Raw genomic sequence first — 24151 nt, forward strand, 5'->3', positions numbered from 1 at the left:
GAGTGTGAACTGGCTCCTCTCTATGCCCCTCCTCCAGACCTCAGTATAGGAACTGTGCCCAGGGAGACGGACATTTAGAGAAAAGGATTTACTTTTAAGTTAATGGTGAGATTCATACCAGCTCACACCTCAACCATGCCGCACAACATGGCATTCAACAAAACACATGCCAACAGGCATGAAACATAACAGCAAACGAGCTGAAAACATTTTTCAACAAAATTAACAACTGCAGGTAAAGTACGCACTGGGCTGGGTGCCCAGCATCCTCTACGGACTAGGAGAAAAGGATTGGTATGTATTAAAATCCTGTTTTCTCATACGACCTAGAGGATGCTGGGATCCACTTCAGTACCATGGGGTTATACCAAAGCTCCAGTACGGGCGGGAGAGTTTGGATGACCCTGCGGCACCGATTGACCAAACTGTAGGTCCTCATCGGCCAAGGTGTCAAACTTGTAAAACTTAGCAAACGTGTTTGCCCCTGACCAAGCAGCCGCTCGGCAAAGCTGTAATGCCGAGACCCCCCAGGCAGCCGCCCAGGATGAGCCCACCTTCCTAGTAGAATGGGCATTCACTGAATTTGGTATCGGCAATCCTGACGTAGAATGAGCGTGTTGAATCGTACCTCTGATCCAGCGCGCAATAGTTTGCTTAGAAGCAGGACACCCAATCTTGTTGGGAGCATACAGGACAAACAGAGCCTCTGTTTTCCGTATCCTAGCCGTTCTGGCGACATACATTTTCAAAGCTCTGACCACATCCAGAGACTTCGAACCAGCGAAGGTGTCAGTAGCCACTGGTACCACAATAGGTTGGTTTATATGGAAAGAAGAAACTGCAGACGAGTTCTTAGCTCAGCCCTATCTTCATGGAAGATCAAAAGAGGGCTCTTGTGAGACAAGGCCCCTAACTCAGACACCCGCCTTGCGGATGCCAAGGCCATCAGCATGACCACTTTCCAAGTGAGAAACTTTAACTCGACCTCTTGGAGAGGTTCAAACCAGTCTGATTTAAGGAACTGCAACACCACGTTAAGATCCCATGGTGCCACAGGAGGCACAAATGGAGGTTGGATGTGCAGAACCCCTTTCACGAAAGTCTGAACTTCTGGAAAGGAGGCCAATTGTTTCTGAAAGAAAACAGACAAAGCCGAAATCTGGACCTTAATTGATCCTAATCGAAGGCCTGCATCCACACCCGCCTGGAGAAAACGTCCTAACTGAAACTCTTCCAATGGAGCCTTTTTGGTTTCACACCAAGACACACATTTTCTCCAAATACGGTGGTAATGTTTAGATGTTACTCCTTTCCTGGCCTGAATAAGAGTGGGAATGACTTCTTTGGGAATACCCTTTCGGGCTAGGATTCGGTGCTCAACAGCCATGCCGTCAAACGTAGCTGCGGTAAGTCTTGATACATGCACGGTCCCTGCTGCAGCAGGTCCTCACGGAGAGGAAGAGGATCTTCTATGATCAACTCTTGAAGATCTGGATACCAAGCCCTCCTTGGCCAGTCTGGGACAATGAGGATCACTCGAACTCATTTTCTTATAATTTTGAGAACTTTTGGTATCAGTGGAAGTGGAGGGAAGACATATACCGACCGAAACACCCACTGGGTCACTAGTGCATCCACTGCTATTGCTTGAGGGTCTCTCGACCTGGAACAATATCTCTAAAGCTTCTTGTTGCAACGAGATGCCATCATGTCTATTTGAGGAATTCCCCAAAGATCTGTCAACTCTTCGGAGACTTCTTGGTGGAGGCCCCATTCTCCTGGATGGAGATCGTGTCTGCTGAGGAAGTCTGCTTCCCAGTTGTCCACTCCCGGAATGAAAATTGCCGACGGAGCTTTTGCATGTCTTTCTGCCATTGCCGCTCTGCTTTTCGTTCCGTCCCGACGATTTATGTACACGACTGCTGTTACATTGTCCGACTGAATCTGTACAGGTTGATCTTGAAGAAGATGTACCGCTTGTAGAAGGCCGTTGTAAATGGCTCTCAACTCCAGAACATTTATGTGAAGACAAGTTTCTTGACTTGACCACCTTCCTTGGAAGCTTTCCCCCTGTGTGACCGCTCCCCAGCCTCGGAGACTTGCATCCGTGGTCACCAGGATCCAGTCTTGAATCCCGAACCTGCGTCCCTCTAGGAGGTGAGAACTGTGTAGCCACCACAGGAGTGAAATTCTGGTTTTGGATGACAGGATTATCCTCTGATGCATGTGCAGATGGGATCCGGACCACTTGTCCAATAGGTCCCACTGGGATACTCTGGCATGGAATCGGCCAAACTGTATGGCCTCGTAGGCCGCTACCATCTTTCCCAACAACCGAATGCATTGATGAATCGACACTCTTGTTGGTTTCAGAATTTGTTTGACCATTCTCTGTATTTCCAGAGCTTTTTCTACTGGAAGAAAAACCCTCTGTACTTCTGTGTCCAGTATCATCCCGAGAAAAGACAATCTTGTCGTCTGTTCCAATTGTGATTTTGGAAAATTTATGATCCAACTGTGATGTTGGAGTACTGTCAGGGAGAGTGTAATGTTCTGCACCAACTTTTCCCTGGACCTCGCTTTTATCAGGAGATCGTCCAGGTAAGGGATTATATTGACTCATTGCTGTCGAAGGAGGACCATCATCTCCGCCATCACCTTGGTGAATACCCTCGGTGCCGTGGAGAGTCCGAACAGCAACGTCTGAAACCGGTAATGACAATCCTGCACTGCGAATCTCAGATAAGCTTGATGCGAGATTCCATCTTGAACTTGAACCTTTGCAGATAGAGATTCAGATTTTTCAGGTTTAGAATTGGTGTGACCGAGCCGTCCGGCTTCGGAACTACAAATAGGCTTGAATAAAACCCTACTCCTTGTTGTAACAAGGGAACCAGGACAATGACCTTATCCTGACACAATTTTTGTATTGCTGCTGCTACCACTTCCCTGTCCGGGACAGAAGCTGGTAAGGCCGATTTGAAAAACCGGCATGGGGGGACGTCTTGAAACTCTAGTTTGTACCCTTGGGACACTATCTGTACGACCCACGGGTGTAGGCCCGATTGAACCCAGAAGTGACTGAAAAATTTCAGACGTGCCCCCACCTGAGCAGACTCCCGCAAGGGAGCCCAGCGTCATGCTGCAGGTTTGGCAGAAGCAGAGGTTGATTTCTGCGCCTGTGATCCTGGAGACACAGTGGACTTTTTTCCTTTTCCGCTTCCTCTACCCGCAAAGAAAGGGGAACCTTTACCCTTTTTGTATTTATTGGGCCGAAAGGACTGTATCTGAGAGTGATGCATCTTTTTCGCCTGTGCAGGAGCATAAGGCAAGAATGTCGACTTACCTGCGGTAGCCGCAGAGACTAAAGCATCCAGCCCCTCTCCAAACAAGGCCTCACCTTTGTACGGGAGAGCCTCCATATTTCTTTTGGAATCTGCGTCAGCATTCCATTGGCGAATCCGCAACGCCCTCCATGCTGAGATTGCCATGGTAGCGGCTCTTGATCCCAAGAGACCAATATCTTTCATGGCCTCTAGTATATACGAACAGCGTCTTTGATATGACCTAGTGTTAGGAGTATCTCGTCTCTATCTATTGTGTCAATGGGGGTAATTCTGAGTTGATCGCAGCAGCAAGTTTGTTAGCAATTGGGCAAAACCATGTGCACTGCAGGGGGGACAGATATAACATTTTCAGAGAGAGTTAGATTTGGGTGGGTTATTTTGTTTCTGTGCAGGGTAAATACTGGCTGCTTAATTTTTACACTGCAATTTAGATTTCAGTTTGAACACACCCCACCCAAATCTAACTCTCTCTGCACATGTTATATCTGCCCCTCCTGCAGTGCACATGGTTTTGCACATCTGCTAAAAAGTTTTCTGCTGCGATCAACTCGGAATTACCCCCAATGTCTGATGACAAGTTTTCTGACCACTTTTCAATAGCACTAATCACCCACGCACAGGCAATGGTAGGCCTGAGAAGTGTCCCATTTGCCACATAGATTTCAACGTAGTCTCTAACTTGCGGTCTGCCGGCTCCTTTAGTGAAGCCATCCCAGGTGCAGGGAGAATCACCTTTTTTGTTAATCGTGACAGGGCACTGTCTAAAACGGAGGGGTGGCTCCCACCTTTTCCTGTCCTCTGCAGGAAAGGTAAGCTACCTGAATTCGTTTAGGAATCTGAAATTTATTTTCAGGGTTTGCCCAGACTCCCTCAAAGAGACTGTTCAGCTCATGAGATGGAGGAAACGTTACATTAATTTTCTTTTCTTTATAAAAGTAAGCCTTCTCCTGTGGTAAAGGAGGGGGCTCCGTAACTTCTAAGACATCCTTTATAGCCACAATCGTGTATTGAATGTTTTTCGCTAATTTAGGATCTATTCCCCTGGTATCACTAGTGTCGACATAGGAATCAGAGTCCGTGTCGGTATCAGTTTGTACTATATGTGCAAATTTATGTGACCCAGAGGGGTCCCCTGTGGATGAAAGAGCAGAGCTATTAAAGATCACATCTTCCACGGATTTTCTCCAGGTTTCTGCATGAGACTCAGAATTATCCAAACTCTTACTGATATGATTCACACTATCACGTAAATCTTTCACCAATTCAGGCTCATGGTGTGCCGGCAGCGCCACCACATTACAACTCTGTGTCCCTAAAATGGCTCCCTCAGGGGAAGAGCTCCCTGCCTCAGACATGCCACACACGTGCACAAACACACCACAGACACTCTGGGGCTTATAGGGGACAGACCACAGTAAAATCTGTCAGAAGGACTTGCCAGTTCACAACTCAGCGCCAGTGACTAAAATCCCTGTGCATGTAAAATGTCTTGAGACCTTTAGCGCTTTTACACTGCCAAATTGTATAAATTGAACACCTATATACACTCTGCCCCCCCCCCCCTTATTTTCACCCTGATACTCGTTTCAGAAGTGGAGGAGGCCCAGTGCTTCTTCCCCTGCAGCCTGCCTGGAGAAAATGGCGCTGAGCAGTGTGCTGGCTGACTGAGGAGGAAGCCCCGCCCCCTGTAATGGCGAGTTTCTCCTCAGAACATTTTCAATATATTTTTTATACTGGCGGGGGCGTAGGACTGTGCCTCGGCATCATATGCTACTTTTAGCCAGTTTAGAGTAGGTTTCATGCTGTCCAGGGCGCCCCCCGGACATTGTGGTCCTGTTATGTTGTTGGGATAGCCATGCTATCCGGGTTAGGTTGGTGTTGCTACCCTCTGTTCTGGTTAGCGCCCTCCTTACGTTCATGGTTGTGTGTTGGCTTGTTGCCTCATCGCTGTTGTATTGTTCTTCTCTTATATTATGTCCTTCTCCTCGGGCACAGTTTTCCTAGACTGAGTCTGGTAGGAGGGGCATAGAGGGGAGGAGCCAGCACACACATACGCACACTAAAAAAGTTTTAAAGTGCCAGGCTCCAGTGGACCCAATCTATACCCCATGGTACTAAAGTACAAGACCCCAGTATCCACTAGGACGTAAGAGAAACTGAAAAATAGTGATGGCTGGGAAAGGAGGAAGGTAATGAGATAGAGATGGTTGGGGCAGAAGGGTGAGGAGAACCACTATGTAAATTGGTTATGTGCTGGATGGGTACGTTGTGATGAACAAGTGGGTTTTTAGTGCCCTGTTGAAGTTATGCAAGGTCAGAGAGAGTTAGATGGAGCGGTGAAGTGTATTGCAGTGAAGGTAGCACACAAGAAATCTTGGATTTGAGTGTGAAATGTAGTAGCCAGGGAAGAGGAGAGATGGCTGTTATTGGACGACCAGAGAGGGCGGGAAGGAGTATATAGAGTGATGAGGTTGGAGATGTAGGGTGCAGTGGAGTTGGAGAGGGCCTTGTATGTGAGGAGTTTGAAGTGTATTCTGTAGGGGGAGGGAAGCCGGTGCAGATTATGGCAGAGGGGAGTGGCAGGAGATGAAGAATCTAGCTACAGCATTGAGAACAGATTGGAGGGGTGCGAGATGGGAATGTGGCCAGGCAGAAGGTTGCAGTAGCAAGGCCACAAGATGACCAATGAGTGGATAATACATTTTATGGTGTTCTGCGAGAGGAATGGACTGATGCAAGAAATGGGGGCCCATTCAAAAACTTGCTATGGTGCCCAAAAACATCTAGTTATGCCCCTGGCTGCAGTGCTCTGTTATGGTAACACCTCTAACGTTCCAGTTTCATATTAGAATATTTTATGACATCACTTAACAGAAATATGGCACCATACAATGAGCATCTTTTTCTTTAACGCAGTGCTTTATTAACACTGAAAATATAAAATATATAGTCCATGCTCTGATATGGCGTATTCAAATCTCACGCCTTGGTTCCACAATAATAAGTTTTATTTCATGCGTTAAACGGTTAGTATAGCACTAACAGTTACAATTTCTTCTCGAAAGAAAAATATTACTGAAATATAAAACTACGCAAACTACTTTTAAACAGGACTGTTGCTTTATGATAAAATATCAGACTGCATGTTGGCAATGCCCGAGACCTTCCCCAGTTACAGATTTAATTTCCCTTCACTTAGCAGATAGTAAAACCGTACATGCTGCACAGTACAGTTCCCTACTCCTGCCATATTAACCACTCTGTCCGTGCCACCATTAAACATATCGTGAGATAGGAAAAACAAGGGATAATTGGAAGCAGCGCACAAAATTAAATGAATTTAAATAGAAGATCTATAATATTAAACATTTTGGTCAGATACTCTATTTCTAGCAACACAGTTGTGGAAGCTTGTGCATCGTTTAAAGACTGCAGCATGGGTTTTGACTGTTCAAATGTCAGTTCTACAGATCTGCCCTTTAATACCTTTGAACCTTGCGAACAGCTGCTTATGATATTTAGCAGTCACAACTCAGAATTTAACCTCATGTAAAGTACCAGATCATTGCAAGTTCAGATTTACCCGGAACCAATAGCATAAAATTACGTATTCATATACCGTATATACTCGAGTATAAGCCGACTTTTTCAGCACTTTTTTTTGGGCTGAAAAAGCCACCTCGGCTTATACTCGAGTCAGCGTTAGGAGGGACACGGAGAGCACAGCGCGCGGCTCTCCTGTGTCCCTCCTGCATCTCTGGCGGCAGCGGCGTCTATGTGGTAAAGGAAGTGCACGAACCGGCACTTCCGTTAACACACGCCGCTGCCGCCGGAGACGCAGGAGGGACACAGGAGAGCCGCGCGCTGCGCTCTCCGTGTCCCTCCTTCAGAAGACAGCGCGGGAGCGACGGAGGGTAAGTATCTAGCACTGTGGGGCATATCTGGCACACCTGGCACGGTGGGGCATATCTGGCACTGTGGGGCACACCTGGCACTGCGGGGCACACCTGGCACTGCGGGGCACACCTGGCACTGCGGGGCACACCTGGCACTGCGGGGCACACCTGGCAGCATGAGGGCATATCTGGCACATCTGGCACTGTGGGGCATATCTAGCACTATGAGGTCTGTGTACGGGTAGAGCTGCATTTCCCACCCTAGGCTTATACTCGAGTCAATAAGTTCTCCCAGGTTTTTGTGGTAAAATTAGGTGCCTCGGCTTATATTCGGGTCGACTTATACTCGAGTATATACGGTACTCAAAGAAATTGTATTCAGTTATGAGTGAATAAAGATATTTTTCAGAATACGGTCTACTGTATATCACTATTATATTTTATTTCTTTAAGATAAAAAGGCACAGAATATGACCAACAGCAGTGTTCCTCCTTCTGCACTCTAAAATTCTTAATCAAAAAAGGAGAGTAATTCAACAAAATCCCATCACCAATAAGGAGACCCAATTCACAATGTCATTCTTACCAGAGAGTCTCTTTGTGGGGTGTTGCGCTCCACCAGCCCCTTGCTGTGGAGGTGGGCTTGCCCCAGTTTGTCCAGTGTCCTGTCCTGTGTTAGCACTGGTCAATGTCCCCGAAGGCAGCGGCTGTCCTCTTTTTAATAATTGCTTCTGTTCTTGCTGGCGGAAACGTGGAGGAACCTCACGTGGCAAGTAACGGGAGGCCACTGTTTGCTGGCCATTGGCAGATGCACGCTTGCCATTGATGTTTGGGACAGTGCTGGTGGAAGTACTTGGAGCAACAGGTTGGGGCTGGTTGGAACTGATCTTGATTGGTTCTGGCACTAAAAGAACAAAACATAGGTTAATGTATAATCTTAATTGTAAAGCGCAACGGAATATGCTGCGCTATATAAGAAACTGCTAATAAATAAATAAATTAATAAATAAACCTTCATTTAGCCTCCCCCCCCCCCCCCCCCAACATATAGTGGAATTTGCACTACAAGATTTATTGCGATTGCACTTTTTCTATAACAAAACTGACATTTTATTGCAAAAAGCATTTTATTGTTGTAGATTGTAGTAAAGTACTACAGTATAGCACATCAAGCAAATCAAGGTGTTATTACAGTGAGTTACTTTTTAACATAGCAAACCGTTACGAATGATCAATAAAAAACTATTTTGAGGGCTTACAGGTGGGACAGCCATTTTACCATGCATATATTTGTAATGACAGAATGAACAAGTGTTTTAAACGACTCAAATATGGTATTACGCTCAACAGATAACTGTAAAGCTGTATAGCAAAGACTCCATTAGTCTGTTACAGAATGTGCAGCAGTGCACAGGTAAATGGCAAAAAGTTTTTGTCTCCAGGTCAACTTGATAGTTAACTCTATGATAACCTGCAGAACATTTACGTTTTACCGGATCCTGCAAATTGTTTATTATGTAGAAACCTGTACTGCTAGCTAGCATGCATTTGCACCACTACATAGCTTCATATAATCTTTAGCTGGAACTCTTCAATATCAGCTTGGGAGTACTAAATGTAGGAACATAAATAACATACAATACGTTTAATGGAGTATTTGGTTCTGCTCGTCTTAAGCAATTAAATTTATTTTTAGATCATACTGTGGAGTCTTAGCTTCTAAGCAGGCATAATTATCCTCTACCAGTCATATCTGCTTAAATTCCCTTCTACTTTGTATCTTTTTTTAAGTCTCATTCTTTAAAATAAACCAGAAATTGCAGGTATTCAGAATTTTTTTTTGTTATCATGCATACATTTTATACAGGACACAAAATTATTATATTAGAAGCCACTTAGGAGCTACTGTGACTTCTCATATCGGTTATAAATTTACCTTAGGATCATACTTGCCTACCCGACCCTCTCCATGAGGGAGAAAATGCTCTGTTCCTGGACTTTCCTGGTAATGTATGATTGCCATCACCTGTGGTGAAACACCTTTCTTATCAATTAACTAGCTCACCACAGGTGATGGCAATCATACATTACCAGGAAAGTCCAGGAACAGAGCATTATCTCCCTCATGGAGAGGGTCAGGTAGGCAAGTATGTTTCATACTCATGATTTGCTAATGACTTCCTAGTGAACACTATCCTATTCCTGTTGACCTCCCGAATTATAAGGATTAACATCAGTGGGGGGAAAAACAAAAACAAAAAAAACAAACCACACAATGGGAATATATAATAAAAATAATACAAAATTAAGACACTAATTGACTAATTAAAGTCCCACTGCTAAGGAAGTCAATTGAGACACACACATTATACAGCATAAGTCTGCAAACTCGGTCCTCATTACCCCACACAGAGCATGTTTTGCAGGTCTCCTCACAGAATCACAAGTGAAATAATTAACTCCACCTGTGGACCTTTTAAAATGCGTCTGTGAGTAATTAATACACCTTTGCACCTGCTGGGTTACCTGCAAAACATGCACTGTGTGGGGTAATGAGGACCGAGTTTGCAGACCTATGTTATACAGTGCATCCGGAAAGTATTCACAGCGCTTCACTTTTTCCACATTGATAAATTACAGACTTATTCCAAAATAGAATAAATTCATTTTTGTCTTCAAAATTCTACACAGAAAACCCCATAATGACGACATGAAAAGTTTTTTTTTAGGTTTTTGCTAATTTATTAAAAATAAAAAACTAAGAAATCACATGTATACAAGTATTCACAGCCTTTGCCATGAAGCTCAAAAATGAGCTCGGTTGCATCCTGCTTCCACTGATCATCCTTGATATGTTCCTACAGATTAACTGGAGTCTACCTGTGGTAAATTCAGTTGATTGGACATGGATTTGGAAAGGCACACACCTGTCTATATAAGGCCCCACACTTGACAGTGCATGTCTGAGCACAAATCAAGCATGAAGTCAAAAAAATGTCTTGAGCCACAAATCTGGGGAAGGGTACAGAAACATATCTGCAGCTTTAAAGGTTCCAATGAGCACAGTGGCCTCCATCTTCCGTAAATGGAAGAAGTTAAGAACCACCAGGACTATTCCTAGAGCTGGCTGGCCATCTAAGCTGAGCGATCAGGGGAGAATGGCCCTAGTCAGGGAGGTGACCAAGAACCCAATGGTTACTCTGTCAGAGCAACAGCATTCCTCTGTGGAGAGAGCAGAACCTTCCAGAAGGACAACCATCTCTGCAGCAATCCACCAATCAGGCCTGTATGGTAGAGTGGCTAGACGGAAGCCACTCCTTAGTAAAAAGCACATGACAGCCTGCCTGGGGTTTGCGAAAATGCACCTGAAGGCCTTTCCGACCATGAGAAACAAAATTCTCTGGTCTGATGAGACAAAGATTGAACAACTTTCCACTTCTCTGCAACAACTGCTCTCACCAATCTCTACATTTACTACACCTGACACTGCTGTATCACACCTGCACCAGACCCTAGAGAGTGCCCTTGATGAAGTGGCTCCAGCTACCCATCACACTCCACGTAGGCTTAGATGCCAACCATGGCACTCTAAATCAACAAGACACCTACAAAAACTGTCACGTAAAGTAGAACGTCAGTGGCGGAAATCTCAGAATCCAAGTGACTTTCTCACATATAAGACTACCTACCACTCCTATCGTCAGGCCCTGGACACTGCCAAACAAACATATTTCCAATCTCTCATCTCTTATCATGCCAACAACCCCAAGCGACTTTTTAATACATTTAAATCACTTCTTTACCCTCCCTCACCTCCCCCACTAGCTACTATCCGTGCACAAGAACTTGCTTCCTACTTCAAAGATAAGATTGATAAAATCCGAGATGAAATGGTATGCTCTAACTCAGCCAGTGACCTGCTCAATCCCCTACCTGAACCCTCTGGAACTTTCTCTTCATTTGATCCCACAAGTGAAGATGAAGTATCAACACTCTTTTCATCCTCCTACTCCACTACCTCTCCTCTTGATCCTATACCCTCACAGGTCAGTAAAACTTTGTCTCCTGTGCTTATCCCAACCTTAACTAAAATATGTAATCTCTCTCTCTCTACTGGTATCTTTCCCTCTTTGTTTAAACATGCAGTCATTACTCCCATTCTAAAAAAACACAACTCTGACCCAAACACACTCTCTAACTACCGTCCCATTTCTCAGCTACCCAGTCCCTCCAAGCTACTTGAGAGGCTTGCCTACACTCGCCTTACACACTTTCTTAACTCGCACAACTTATTGGATCCACTTCAGTCAGGTTTTCGTGCTCAACACTCCACAGAGACGGCACTGACCAAAGTAGTGCATGATCTAGTCACTGCTAGATCAAAAGGCCATTACACACTACTTATTCTTCTAGATCTCTCTGCTGCTTTTGACACTGTTGACCACTCTCTTCTCATACAAACACTACAATCCCTAGGTCTTCAGGACACAGCCCTTTCTTGGTTCTCATCCTACCTATCTAATCGCTCTTTCAGTGTTCACTTCTCTGATTCTACCTCCTCTTCTCTACCTCTATCAGTTGGAGTACCGCAAGGCTCAGTCTTAGGTCCTCTGCTTTTCTCAATCTATACCTCCTCTCTTGGTAAACTAATCAGCTCCTTTGGATTTCAGTATCATTTGTATGCTGATGATACTCAAATCTACCTATCCTCCCCAGATTTGTCACCACCAGTATTGGCTCGTGTCACTGGATGCCTGTCTGCCATTTCATCCTGGATGTCATCTCGCCACCTCAAACTCAACATTTCCAAAACCGAATTAATTATTTTCCCACCAGCTAAGAGTAGTTACCAACCTGATATCTCTATAACTGTTGACAATGCAACTATCCACCCCACCCCACAAGCTCGTTGCCTAGGTGTCACCCTTGACTCTGAACTGTCCTTTGTTCCACACATTCAATCTGTCTCTAAATCATGTTACATGCACCTTAAAAACATATCCAAAATACGCCCTTATCTTACACAAGACACTGCAAAAACTCTAATCCATGCACTCATCATCTCCCGCATTGATTATTGTAATAGTCTCCTTACTGGTCTTCCCAAACATAGGCTATCACCACTTCAATCCATTTTAAATGCAGCTGCGAGGCTAATCTTCCTCGCCAGACGTTCTTCATCTGCTGATCCACTCTGTCAGTCCCTCCATTGGTTACCGGTATTCTACCGTGTCAAATATAAAATACTTTTACTTACATACAAGGCTATTAACCAAACTGCACCATCATACATCTCCTCACTCATCTCAAAATATCTCCCTACCAGACCTCTCCGCTCTGCACAAGATCTGCGTCTCTCATCCACATGTATTACCTGTTCCCACTCAAAATTACAGGACTTTACCCGGGCTTCACCCACTCTGTGGAATGCACTCCCACGCACAATAAGACTCTCCTCTAGTCTCCAAACCTTTAAACGTTCTCTGAAAACTCATCTCTTCAGACAAGCCTACCAAATTTCAGACCCACACACATAACCTTCACAGCTTCCCTATCAAGTTACATCCCCTCTGTACAGTCCACATAAACTCACATTTTGTCTTCCAACATTGCTGGGTGATCATATCATATACAACCCATTAAGAACCTAGCAACCTGGGGAACCATTATGTGACAGGTAGCATCTATCCTTGTGTATCAATGCCTATTTCCCTATAGATTGTAAGCTTGCGAGCAGGGCCTTCCTACCTCTGTCTGTCTGTCTTTGCCCAGTTTTGTTCTATAATTGTTGTTCTAATTGTAAAGCGCAACGGAATATGCTGCGCTATATAAGAAACTGCTAATAAATAATAAGAATTTACTTACCGATAATTCTATTTCTCGGAGTCCGTAGTGGATGCTGGGGTTCCTGAAAGGACCATGGGGAATAGCGGCTCCGCAGGAGACAGGGCACAAAAAGTAAAGCTTTATGATCAGGTGGTGTGTACTGGCTCCTCCCCCTATGACCCTCCTCCAAGCCTCAGTTAGGATACTGTGCCCGGACGAGCGTGCACAATAAGGAAGGATTTATGAATCCCGGGTAAGACTCATACCAGCCACACCAATCACACCGTACAACCTGTGATCTAAACCCAGTTAACAGTATGATAACAGAGGAGCCTCTGAAAGATGGCTCCCTACAACAATAACCCGATTTAGGTAACAATAACTATGTACAATTATTGCAGATAATCCGCACTTGGGATGGGCGCCCAGCATCCACTACGGACTCCGAGAAATAGAATTATCGGTAAGTAAATTCTTATTTTCTCTATCGTCCTAGTGGATGCTGGGGTTCCTGAAAGGACCATGGGGATTATACCAAAGCTCCCAAACGGGCGGGAGAGTGCGGATGACTCTGCAGCACCGAATGAGAGAACTCCAGGTCCTCCTTAGCCAGGGTATCAAATTTGTAGAATTTTACAAACGTGTTCTCCCCCGACCACGTAGCCGCTCGGCAGAGTTGTAATGCCGAGACCCCTCGGGCAGCCGCCCAAGAAGAACCCACCTTCCTTGTGGAGTGGGCATTTACCGATTTTGGCTGTGGCAGGCCTGCCACAGAATGTGCAAGCTGAATCGTACTACAAATCCAGCGAGCAATAGTCTGCTTAGACGCAGGAGCGCCCAACTTGTTGGGAGCATATAGTATAAACAGTGAGTCAGATTTCCTGACTCCAGCTGTCCTTGAAATGTATATTTTTAAAGCTCTGACAACGTCCAACAACTTGGAGTCCTCCAAGTCGCTTGTAGCCGCAGGCACAACAATAGGCTGGTTCAGATGAAATGCTGACACCACCTTAGGGAGAAAATGCGGACGAGTCCGCAGTTCTGCCCTGTCCGAATGGAAAATCAGATATGGGCTTTTGTAAGATAAAGCTGCCAGTTCTGACACTCTCCTGGCCGAAGCCAGGGCTAGTAGCATGGTCACTTTCCATGTGAGATATTTCAAATCCACATTTTTTAGTGGTTCAAACCAATGAGATTTGAGAAAGTCCAAAACAACATTGAGATCCCACGGTGCCACTGGAGGCACCACAGGGGGCTGTATATGCAGTACTCCCTTAACAAAAGTCTGGACTTCAGGAACTGAAGCCAATTCTTTCTGGAAGAAAATCGACAGGGCCGAAATTTGAACCTTAATAGATCCCAATTTGAGACCCATAGACAATCCTGATTGCAGGAAATGTAGGAATCGACCCAGTTGAAATTCCTCCGTCGGAGCACTCCGATCCTCGCACCACGCAACATATTTTCGCCAAATGCGGTGATAATGTTGCGCGGTTACTTCCTTCCTTGCTTTAATCAAGGTAGGAATGACTTCTTCCGGAATGCCTTTTCCCTTTAGGATCCGGCGTTCAACCGCCATGCCGTCAAACGCAGCCGCGGTAAGTCTTGAAACAGACAGGGACCCTGCTGAAGCAGGTCCCTTCTCAGAGGTAGAGGCCACGGATCCTCCGTGATCATCTCTTGAAGTTCCGGGTACCAAGTCCTTCTTGGCCAATCCGGAGCCACTAGTATCGTTCTTACGCCTCTTTGCCGTATAATTCTCAATACTTTTGGTATGAGAGGCAGAGGAGGAAACACATACACCGACTGGTACACCCAAGGCGTTACCAGCACGTCCACAGCTATTGCCTGCGGATCTCTTGACCTGGCGCAATACCTGTCCAGTTTTTTGTTGAGGCGAGACGCCATCATGTCCACCATTGGTCTTTCCCAACGGGTTACAAGCATGTGGAAAACTTCTGGATGAAGTCCCCACTCTCCCGGGTGAAGGTCGTGTCTGCTGAGGAAGTCTGCTTCCCAGTTGTCCACTCCCGGGATGAACACTGCTGACAGTGCTATCACATGATTCTCCGCCCAGCGAAGAATCCTTGCAGCTTCTGCCATTGCACTCCTGCTTCTTGTGCCGCCCTGTCTGTTTACATGGGCGACTGCCGTGATGTTGTCCGACTGGATCAACACCGGTTTTCCTTGAAGCAGAGGTTCTGCCTGGCTTAGAGCATTGTAGATTGCTCTTAGTTCCAGAATGTTTATGTGAAGAGACGTTTCCAGGCTCGACCACACGCCCTGGAAGTTTCTTCCTTGTGTGACTGCTCCCCAGCCTCTCAGGCTGGCGTCCGTGGTCACCAGGATCCAATCCTGTATGCCGAATCTGCGGCCCTCCAATAGATGAGCACTCTGCAACCACCACAGAAGAGATACCCTTGTCCTTGGAGACAGGGTTATCCGCTGGTGCATCTGAAGATGCGACCCTGACCATTTGTCCAGCAGATCCCTCTGGAAAACTCTTGCGTGGAATCTGCCGAATGGAATTGCTTCGTAAGAAGCCACCATTTTTCCCAGGACTCTTGTGCATTGATGTACAGATACCTTTCCTGGTTTTAGGAGGTTCCTGACAAGCTCGGATAACTCCTTGGCTTTTTCCTCCGGGAGAAAAACCTTTTTCTGAACCGTGTCCAGAATCATCCCTAGGAACAGCAGACGTGTTGTCGGAATTAACTGGGATTTTGGAATATTCAGAATCCACCCGTGCTGCTTTAGCACTTCTTGAGACAGTGCTAGTCCCATCTCTAGCTGTTCTCTGGACCTTGCCCTTATTAGGAGATCGTCCAAGTATGGGATAATTAATACGCCTTTTCTTCGAAGAAGAATCATCATCTCGGCCATTACCTTGGTAAAGACCCGAGGTGCCGTGGACAATCCAAACGGCAGCGTCTGAAACTGATAGTGACAGTTCTGTACGACGAACCTGAGGTACCCCTGGTGTGAGGGGTAAATTGGAACGTGGAGATACGCATCCTTGATGTCCAAGGATACCATAAAGTCCCCTTCTTCAAGGTTCGCTATCACCGCTCTGAGTGACTCCATCTTGAACTTGAACTTTTTTATGTACAGGTTCAAGGATTTCAGATTTAGAATAGGTCTTACCGAGCCATCCGGCTTCGGTACCACAAATAGAGTGGAATAATACCCCTTTCCTTGTTGTAAAAGGGGTACCTTGACTATCACCTGCTGAGAGTACAGCTTGTGAATGGCTTCCAAGACCGTCACCCTGTCGGAGGGGGACGTTGGTAAAGCAGACTTCAGGAAACGGCGAGGTGGAGACGTCTCTAGTTCCAACCTGTAACCCTGAGATATTATCTGCAGGATCCAGGGATCCACCTGCGAGTGAGCCCACTGCGCGCTGAAATTCTTGAGACGACCCCCCACCGCCCCCGAGTCCGCTTGAGAAGCCCCAGCGTCATGCTGAGGCTTTTGTAGAAGCGGGGGAGGGCTTCTGTTCCTGGGAAGGAGCTGCCTGTTGCAGTCTCTTCCCCTTTCCTCTGCCTCGTGGCAGATATGAATATCCCTTTGCTCTCTTGTTTTTAAAGGAACGAAAGGGCTGCGGCTGAAAAGTCGGTGTCTTTTTCTGTTGGGGAGTGACTTGAGGTAAAAAGGTGGATTTCCCGGCTGTAGCCGTGGCCACCAAATCCGATAGACCAACACCAAATAACTCCTCCCCTTTATACGGCAAAACTTCCATATGCCGTTTTGAGTCCGCATCACCTGACCACTGTCGCGTCCATAAACTTCTTCTGGCCGAAATGGACATAGCACTTACCCGTGATGCCAGTGTGCAAATATCCCTCTGTGCATCACGCATATAAAGAAACGCATCCTTTATTTGCTCTAAAGACAGTAAAACATTGTCCCTATCCAGGGTATCAATATTTTCAATCAGGGACTCTGACCAAGCTACCCCAGCACTGCACATCCAGGCTGTCGCTATAGCTGGTCGTAGTATAACACCTGTATGTGTGTATATACTTTTTTGGATATTTTCCATCCTCCTATCTGCTGGATCTTTAAGTGCGGCTGTCTCAGGAGAGGGTAACGCCACTTGTTTTGATAAGCGTGTGAGCGCCTTGTCCACCCTAGGAGGTGTTTCCCAGCGCGCCCTAACCTCTGGCGGGAAAGGGTATAAAGCCAATAACTTCTTTGAAATTAGCAGTTTTTTTATCGGGGGCAACCCACGCTTCATCACACACCTCATTTAATTCATCTGATTCAGGAAAAACTATAGGTAGTTTTTTCACACCCCACATAATACCCTGTTTTGTGGTACCTGTAGTATCAGCAATATGTAACGCCTCCTTCATTGCCAAAATCATATAACGTGTGGCCCTACTGGAAAATACGGTTGATTCGTCACCGTCGCCACTGGAATCAGTGCCTGTGTCTGGGTCCGTGTCGACCGACTGAGGTAACGGGCGTTTTACAGCCCCTGACTGTGTTTGAGGCGCCTGGACAGGTGCTGATTGATTGTCCGGCCGTCTCATGTCGTCAAACGACTGCTTTAGCGTGTTGACACTATCCCGTAATTCCATAAATAAAGCCATCCATTCTGGTGTCGACTCCCTAGGGGGTGACATCCCCATATTTGGCAATTGCTCCGCCTCCACACCAATATCGTCCTCATACATGTCGACACACACGTACCGACACACAGCAGACACACAGGGAATGCTCTTAAAGAAGACAGGACCCCACTAGCCCTTTGGGGAGACAGAGGGAGAGTTTGCCAGCACACACCAAAAGCGCTATATATGACAGGGATAGCCTTATAATAAGTGCTCCCTATATAGCTGCTTTAATATATATAATTTTGCCACAATTTTGCCCCCCCTCTCTTGTTTTACCCTGTTTCTGTAGTGCAGTGCAGGGGAGAGCCTGGGAGCCTTCCTGACCAGCGGAGCTGTGTGAGGAAAATGGCGCTGTGTGCTGAGGAGATAGGCCCCGCCCCTTTTTCGGCGGGCTCGTCTCCCGCTCTTTTACGGATTCTGGCAGGGGTTAAATATCTCCATATAGCCCCCGGAGGCTATATGTGAGGTATTTTATGCCAAAAAATAGGTTTACATTGCTTCCCAGGGCGCCCCCCCCCCCAGCGCCCTGCACCCTCAGTGACTGCCGTGTGAAGTGTGCTGAGAGCAATGGCGCACAGCTGCAGTGCTGTGCGCTACCTTAAGAAGACTGAGGAGTCTTCTGCCGCCGATTCTGGACCTTCTTCTCTTTTCAGCATCTGCAAGGGGGCCGGCGGCGAGGCTCCGGTGACCATCCAGGCTGTACCTGTGATCGTCCCTCTGGAGCTAATGTCCAGTAGCCAAAGAAGCCAATCCATCCTGCACGCAGGTGAGTTCACTTCTTCTCCCCTAAGTCCCTCGTTGCAGTGATCCTGTTGCCAGCAGGACTCACTGTAAAATAAAAAACCTAAGCTAAACTTTTCTAAGCAGCTCTTTAGGAGAGCCACCTAGATTGCACCCTTCTCGGACGGGCACAAAAACCTAACTGAGGCTTGGAGGAGGGTCATAGGGGGAGGAGCCAGTACACACCACCTGATCATAAAGCTTTACTTTTTGTGCCCTGTCTCCTGCGGAGCCGCTATTCCCCATGGTCCTTTCAGGAACCCCAGCATCCACTAGGACGATAGAGAAAAATAAATAAAACTCTTTGACGTGAATGCCAAGCGTCATGTTTGGAGGAAATCAGGCACCGCTCATCACCAGGCCAATAACATCCCTACAGTGAAGCATGGTGGTGGCATCATCCTGTGGGGATGTTTTTCAGAGACAGGAACTGGGAGACTAGTCATGATAGAGGGAAAGATGAACGCAGCAATGCATACCTCCCAACATGACCCTCTCCAGGAGGGACAGAATGCTCTGCTCCTGGACTTCCCTCTTAATTTATGCTTGCCATCACCTGTGCTGAAACACCTTTCTTATCCATTACCCTGTTCAACACAGGTGCCGGCAATCATACATTAAGAGAAAAGTCCAGAAGTCCCTCCTGGAGAGGGTCATGTTGGGAGGTATGGCAATGTACAGAGACAGCCTAGATGAAAATCTGCTCCAGAGCGCTCTTGACCTCAGACTGGGGCGACAGTTCATCTTTCAGCAGGACAACGACCCTAAGCACACAGCCAAGATATCAAAGGAGTGGCTTCAGGACAACTTTGTGAAAGTCCTTGAGTGGCCCAGCCAGAGCCCAGACTTAAATCCGTTTGAACACCTAATTGCTGCCAAAAGGTACATCAACAAAGTATTGAGCAAAGGCTGTGAGTACAAGTAATTTCTTAGTTTTATTTTTAATAAATTAGCAATAATCTCAAAAATCCTTTTTTATGTTGTCATTATGGGTTATTATGTGTAGAATTTTGAGGGAAAATAGGATCTTATTCCACTTTGGAATAAGCCTGTAACATAACCAAATGTGGAAAAAGTGAAGCGCTGTGAATACTCTCCGGATGCACTGGATGGGATGGAATATATATATATATATATATATATATATATATATATATATATATATCTATATATATATATATCAGCACTGCTTACTTAGAGTAATGTTACTTTGCCATGGTGCCTTCCAATGGATTCTAGAGACAAATTTGCAGGGGTGATGGTGGCACTCACGGGTCTTCCAATCTATACCTGTTTCATCGGATGGCAAAAAGCCGGAGAAACTTTGTCCGGCTCTTTGCCATCCAGCAGTGCCTTTCCTACACAACGGATTGAGCCATGTTTAATGCTGCGCGCATGCGCAGTAAAAAAGTTCACTGCCTACAAGGACGGCACAGCCTCGGCACGACAGCCAGACATTTCAGGCTGCAACCCAGCAGCCATGCCGGGGCCGTGCCGTGTGAAAGGAACATAACCTTATATTATTAATTAGAATACCAGCATGGCAAAAAGCCGTCCATCTTTTTCCCGTCTAGCCACACAACAGCGTTTGAAATAGCCCTAAGGGGCCTCACGGTAAGGGGGCGTGGTCTTGCAGCAAGTTCCACGATCAAAAGCCACACCCCCTTTTACTATGGGGGCATGAACAGTGCTCTGTTAGCTGCTGACCATGCCCCCTGTCACTGTCTGCCAGTGAATAGATGCTGTGCGCTAAGCAGAGCAGCGTGAGGAGGAGTCTCCCAACTGGTAAGGGGTGCTACCAGTTGTTAACCACCTAATGAGGTGGGACCGCATATATACAGATAGATTCTAATAGTATGGAGGTGCACTCTCCAAAAGAATTCTTCTGCAATAAATAGTTCATGACCGCATCTTTATTCGGTCAATTTTCAGGCTTTTTTGTAGCCGACGTTTTGATCCTTTTGAAGGTTCTTTATCAAGACAGGCCACTGTAGTGTCAATTTATAATACAATCGATAGTACAACTGTATAGAAACAAACAAAAAGAAAACAGACTAAGCCTCCCAGGCCCTAATGTACACTAAATATTCAAATATTTCACCAATACTTTAAAGTGTCACAATGTAATAACCAGCCATCCAGCGAGACAGGTGAAACCCCACTGTGTACAACCACTACCAGAAAGAAGTATAGGAAGACCCAGATCTCAGATCACCTCAGTAGTTATACATGCAACTCCAAATACTTACTGTACTCGGACCAGCCTTTTCACTGGGTATACGTGGATAAACAGTGTTCTCACTGGAAATACGTAATCATCTGTATAAAATGCAATAAACCAACTATGTGCGCATTTGAAAAAACTCACAAGTGTAATATAAGGCCAATCAATAGCCAAGCTTACTCACTGTTAAATGCATAACAAACACACATCCTGCAGAGTCAATCCATCAAAGCGGCTGCAATAATAAAATAATAGTGCCTTGCTGTCTCAACGAACACCAGAAAAGGGCATATCACCAACCAGTGTATCATTTGAATACTCACACATGTGTCAAGCCATCCATCAGACCTGCAGGAGCCACGCTGTACACAGTAGCAGGTCAAAAGGTCGACATGAGTTTTTTATGTTTTTTCTGTGTCATTTTCTCCATACAGTGACCAGGAACCCCAATTAGCGCACCGTGTCCCCTCGCATCGAGAGAACTTTGGGTAGGATCGTTAAGTATGAAAAAGTTCAAAAAATAAAATGTGAAAATCTCATGTCGACCTTTTGACCTGTCGACCTAGAACATGTCCACCTAAAGACCCTGTCAACCTAGTTACTGTCGACCAAAAGTGGTTGACCTATTTACTGTCAACCTAGAGACCGGATCCCACACAAAGCCACCCCCCCCCCCACCCCCCATGCAGCTTGGCTGCTATGTGTGGCCCTAGTCTTCGTGTAACAAAAGAAAAATCTTTATTTAATTAGAAGGCTTCCATGCATATTTACAAACATATACAATTCTATTTACATTGTGAATTGAGCTAAACAAAGAGGACTATGAAAACCAATCATGCATAAATGGTATTCATAACTAAAAGGACATGCATTGCTATTATTAAGACTGCCTCCCATTGTATAAATGCATTTCTCTGTAGCCAACAAGTAGAGTTCTAGCATATATATGTATCCTTTTTTTTATTGTAGTTTCTGACCAGACAGTATTTATTTACAGCTTCCATTAAGCACAGCACTTCCATTACCAACTGTGGCATGTGAGAAGCCTCCAGTACACAAAGCCGCTGGCTTGGCTTTCATGTGTAGCCAATACTGCCAAATTAATATTTCCATCACTTTCAGCAATCTGTTGCCATAAACATCTTAGTGATATTTGGTGGACCCCTTTCTTTGAAAGTAAAGCATTCATAACCATAACCAGAAATAACGACACTGAGACTTGAATTTGGCAGAAAATTGCTAGCTATTTATTTGTCCCTAACCATTAGGAAACCTGTAATAAAAGAGATTAATTTAATATGCCGCTCCAGCTGGCATATGGTGGCGGCCCAAAAGAACGGCTCCTTAATCTAAATTAACTTAAATAACTAAATCCTATAAATTTACTAAAAGCTTACCATAAACCGGTAATAGGTGACAACTCAACCCCCACAGTGACTACCCACCGCTCCTGGGTGCCCTGCCGCTGCCTTCCCGGATGGGTGGTCAAGCGGCCATAAGTCGATGGAGGCGAGTGCACCTAAACCACAACAAACTGTAAAACACTACAGTTTTCTCTACCATACGAAACTGCCGTTCTTTTCCGCCAATAAATAGCCAACGATAAAACAGCCAACAACTTAGAGCCACAGCACCACGTGCCACCATTTCCAACTACCAGGGCGGGTGGGTGGGAAACCGAGTCACCAAGAGACTTAAAATGGCTACACCATCCCTATATATACCAAGCCCTCCCCCTTAAGAAGGCTGTACCTTCCTTACAGCTAGGTCCACCCCTCCCCAGATGTTTAACTCTTTTCTCTCCTATGCAGTCAATACTCTCTTCTTCGTGGCTAAAGGGATTCATTAAAGAAACCCCACAGATCCTAGAATTTAGTTGTCCCAGCAGCCAAACACAAGGCTATTTTTTAGGACAATATTCTACAAAAAAAGTAAACCAAAATCATTGCATTACTGATCAATGAATAATGTAATAAACTATTAGAAACTGCATCAGTTTCCCAAAAGCTATGTAGAGATATAGGGGTATATGCAATTAGCGGCGAATCGCGGCAATTTTTCGGCCATTTTTTAATTCGACACAATTCGACCGTCTAATTTCGGCAAGTGGGTGCCGAAATTGACCATATTCAATAAAAAAAACGGATTTGACAGTCCCGCTGACAAAAAACGGCCGATTTGACGGATTTTGGTCCGATTTTTAAAAAACGGGAAAAAACCCGAAAAAAATTGCGTGGGGTCCCCCCTCCAAAGCATAACCAGCCTCGGGCTCTTCGAGCCGGTCCTGGTTCTAAAAATCCGGGGGAAAAAAATGTCATGGGATCCCCCGTATTTTTAAAACCAGCACCGGGCTCCGCGCCTGGTGCAAAAAATACGGGGGACAAAAAGAGTAGGGGTCCCCCGTATTTTTTACACCAGCATCGGGCTCCACTAGCTGGACAGATAATGCCACAGCCGGGGGTCACTTTTATACAGCGCCCTGCGGCCGTGGCATTAAATATCCAACTAGTCACCCCTGGCCGGGGTACCCTGGGGGAGTGGGGACCCCTTCAATCAAGGGTGTCCCCCCCCCAGCCACCCAAGGGCCAGGGGTGAAGCCCGAGGCTGTCCCCCCCATCCAAGGGCTGCGGATGGTGGGCTGATAGCCTTTGGAAAAATGAAAGAATATTGTTTTTTCCAGTAGTACTACAAGTCCCAGCAAGCCTCCCCCGCAAGCTGGTACTTGGAGAACCACAAGTACCAGCATGCGGGAGAAAAACGGGCCCGCTGGTACCTGTAGTTCTACTGGAAAAAAAATACCCAAATAAAAACAGGAGACACACACCGTGAAAGTAAAACTTTATTTCATACATGCCGACACATACATACTTACCTATGTTGACCCGCCGACTGCCACGCCCCCCTCGTCACTGAAGAATCCGGGGTACCTGTGAAAAAAATTATACTCACCCCAATCCAGTGTCCAGGTTATAATCCACGTACTTGGCAAAACAACAAAACGGCAACCCGGACCAAACGGATTGAAAGGGCTCCCATGTTTACACATGGGACCCCTTTCCCCGAATGCCGGGACCCCACGTGACTGCTATCACAGAAGGTCCCTTCAGCCAATCAGGAAGCGCTACTTCGTGGCACTCACCTGATTGGCTGTATGCGCGTCTGTTGTCAGACAGCGCATCGCACAGCTCCCTCCATTAGTTTTAATGGTGGGAACTTTGCGGGTAGCGGTGGGGTTACCCGCCGTCAGCCGCTGACCGCGGGTGACCTCACCGCTGACGCAAAGTTCCCACCATTGAATATAATGGAGAGGCTTTGCGATGCGCTGTCTGACAGCAGACGCGCATACAGCCAATCAGCAGAGTGCCAGGACGTTGCGCTCGCTGATTGGCTGAAGAGACCTTTCTGTGACAGCAGTCACGGGGGGGTCTCTGCATTTGTGGAAAGGGGTCCCATGTGTAA

The 24151-nt window shown here is 46.0% G+C and overlaps 1 protein-coding gene across 4 annotated transcripts in view; it reads right to left on the reverse strand.

Annotated features, from left to right (window-relative positions):
• Positions 1 to 24151, reverse strand: part of TNRC6C (trinucleotide repeat containing adaptor 6C) — a 268173-nt gene that overhangs the window by 144717 nt on the left and 99305 nt on the right. For all 4 annotated transcript variants that reach the window (XM_063960449.1, XM_063960448.1, XM_063960447.1 and 1 more), the window contains exon 4: positions 7830 to 8147. In XM_063960449.1, the coding sequence (XP_063816519.1) occupies positions 7830 to 8147 (318 nt within the window). The remainder of the gene's footprint in view (positions 1 to 7829; positions 8148 to 24151) is intronic.

This window comes from Pseudophryne corroboree, chromosome 3 (assembly GCF_028390025.1).
Source record: "Pseudophryne corroboree isolate aPseCor3 chromosome 3, aPseCor3.hap2, whole genome shotgun sequence".
Taxonomy (NCBI): domain Eukaryota; kingdom Metazoa; phylum Chordata; class Amphibia; order Anura; family Myobatrachidae; genus Pseudophryne; species Pseudophryne corroboree.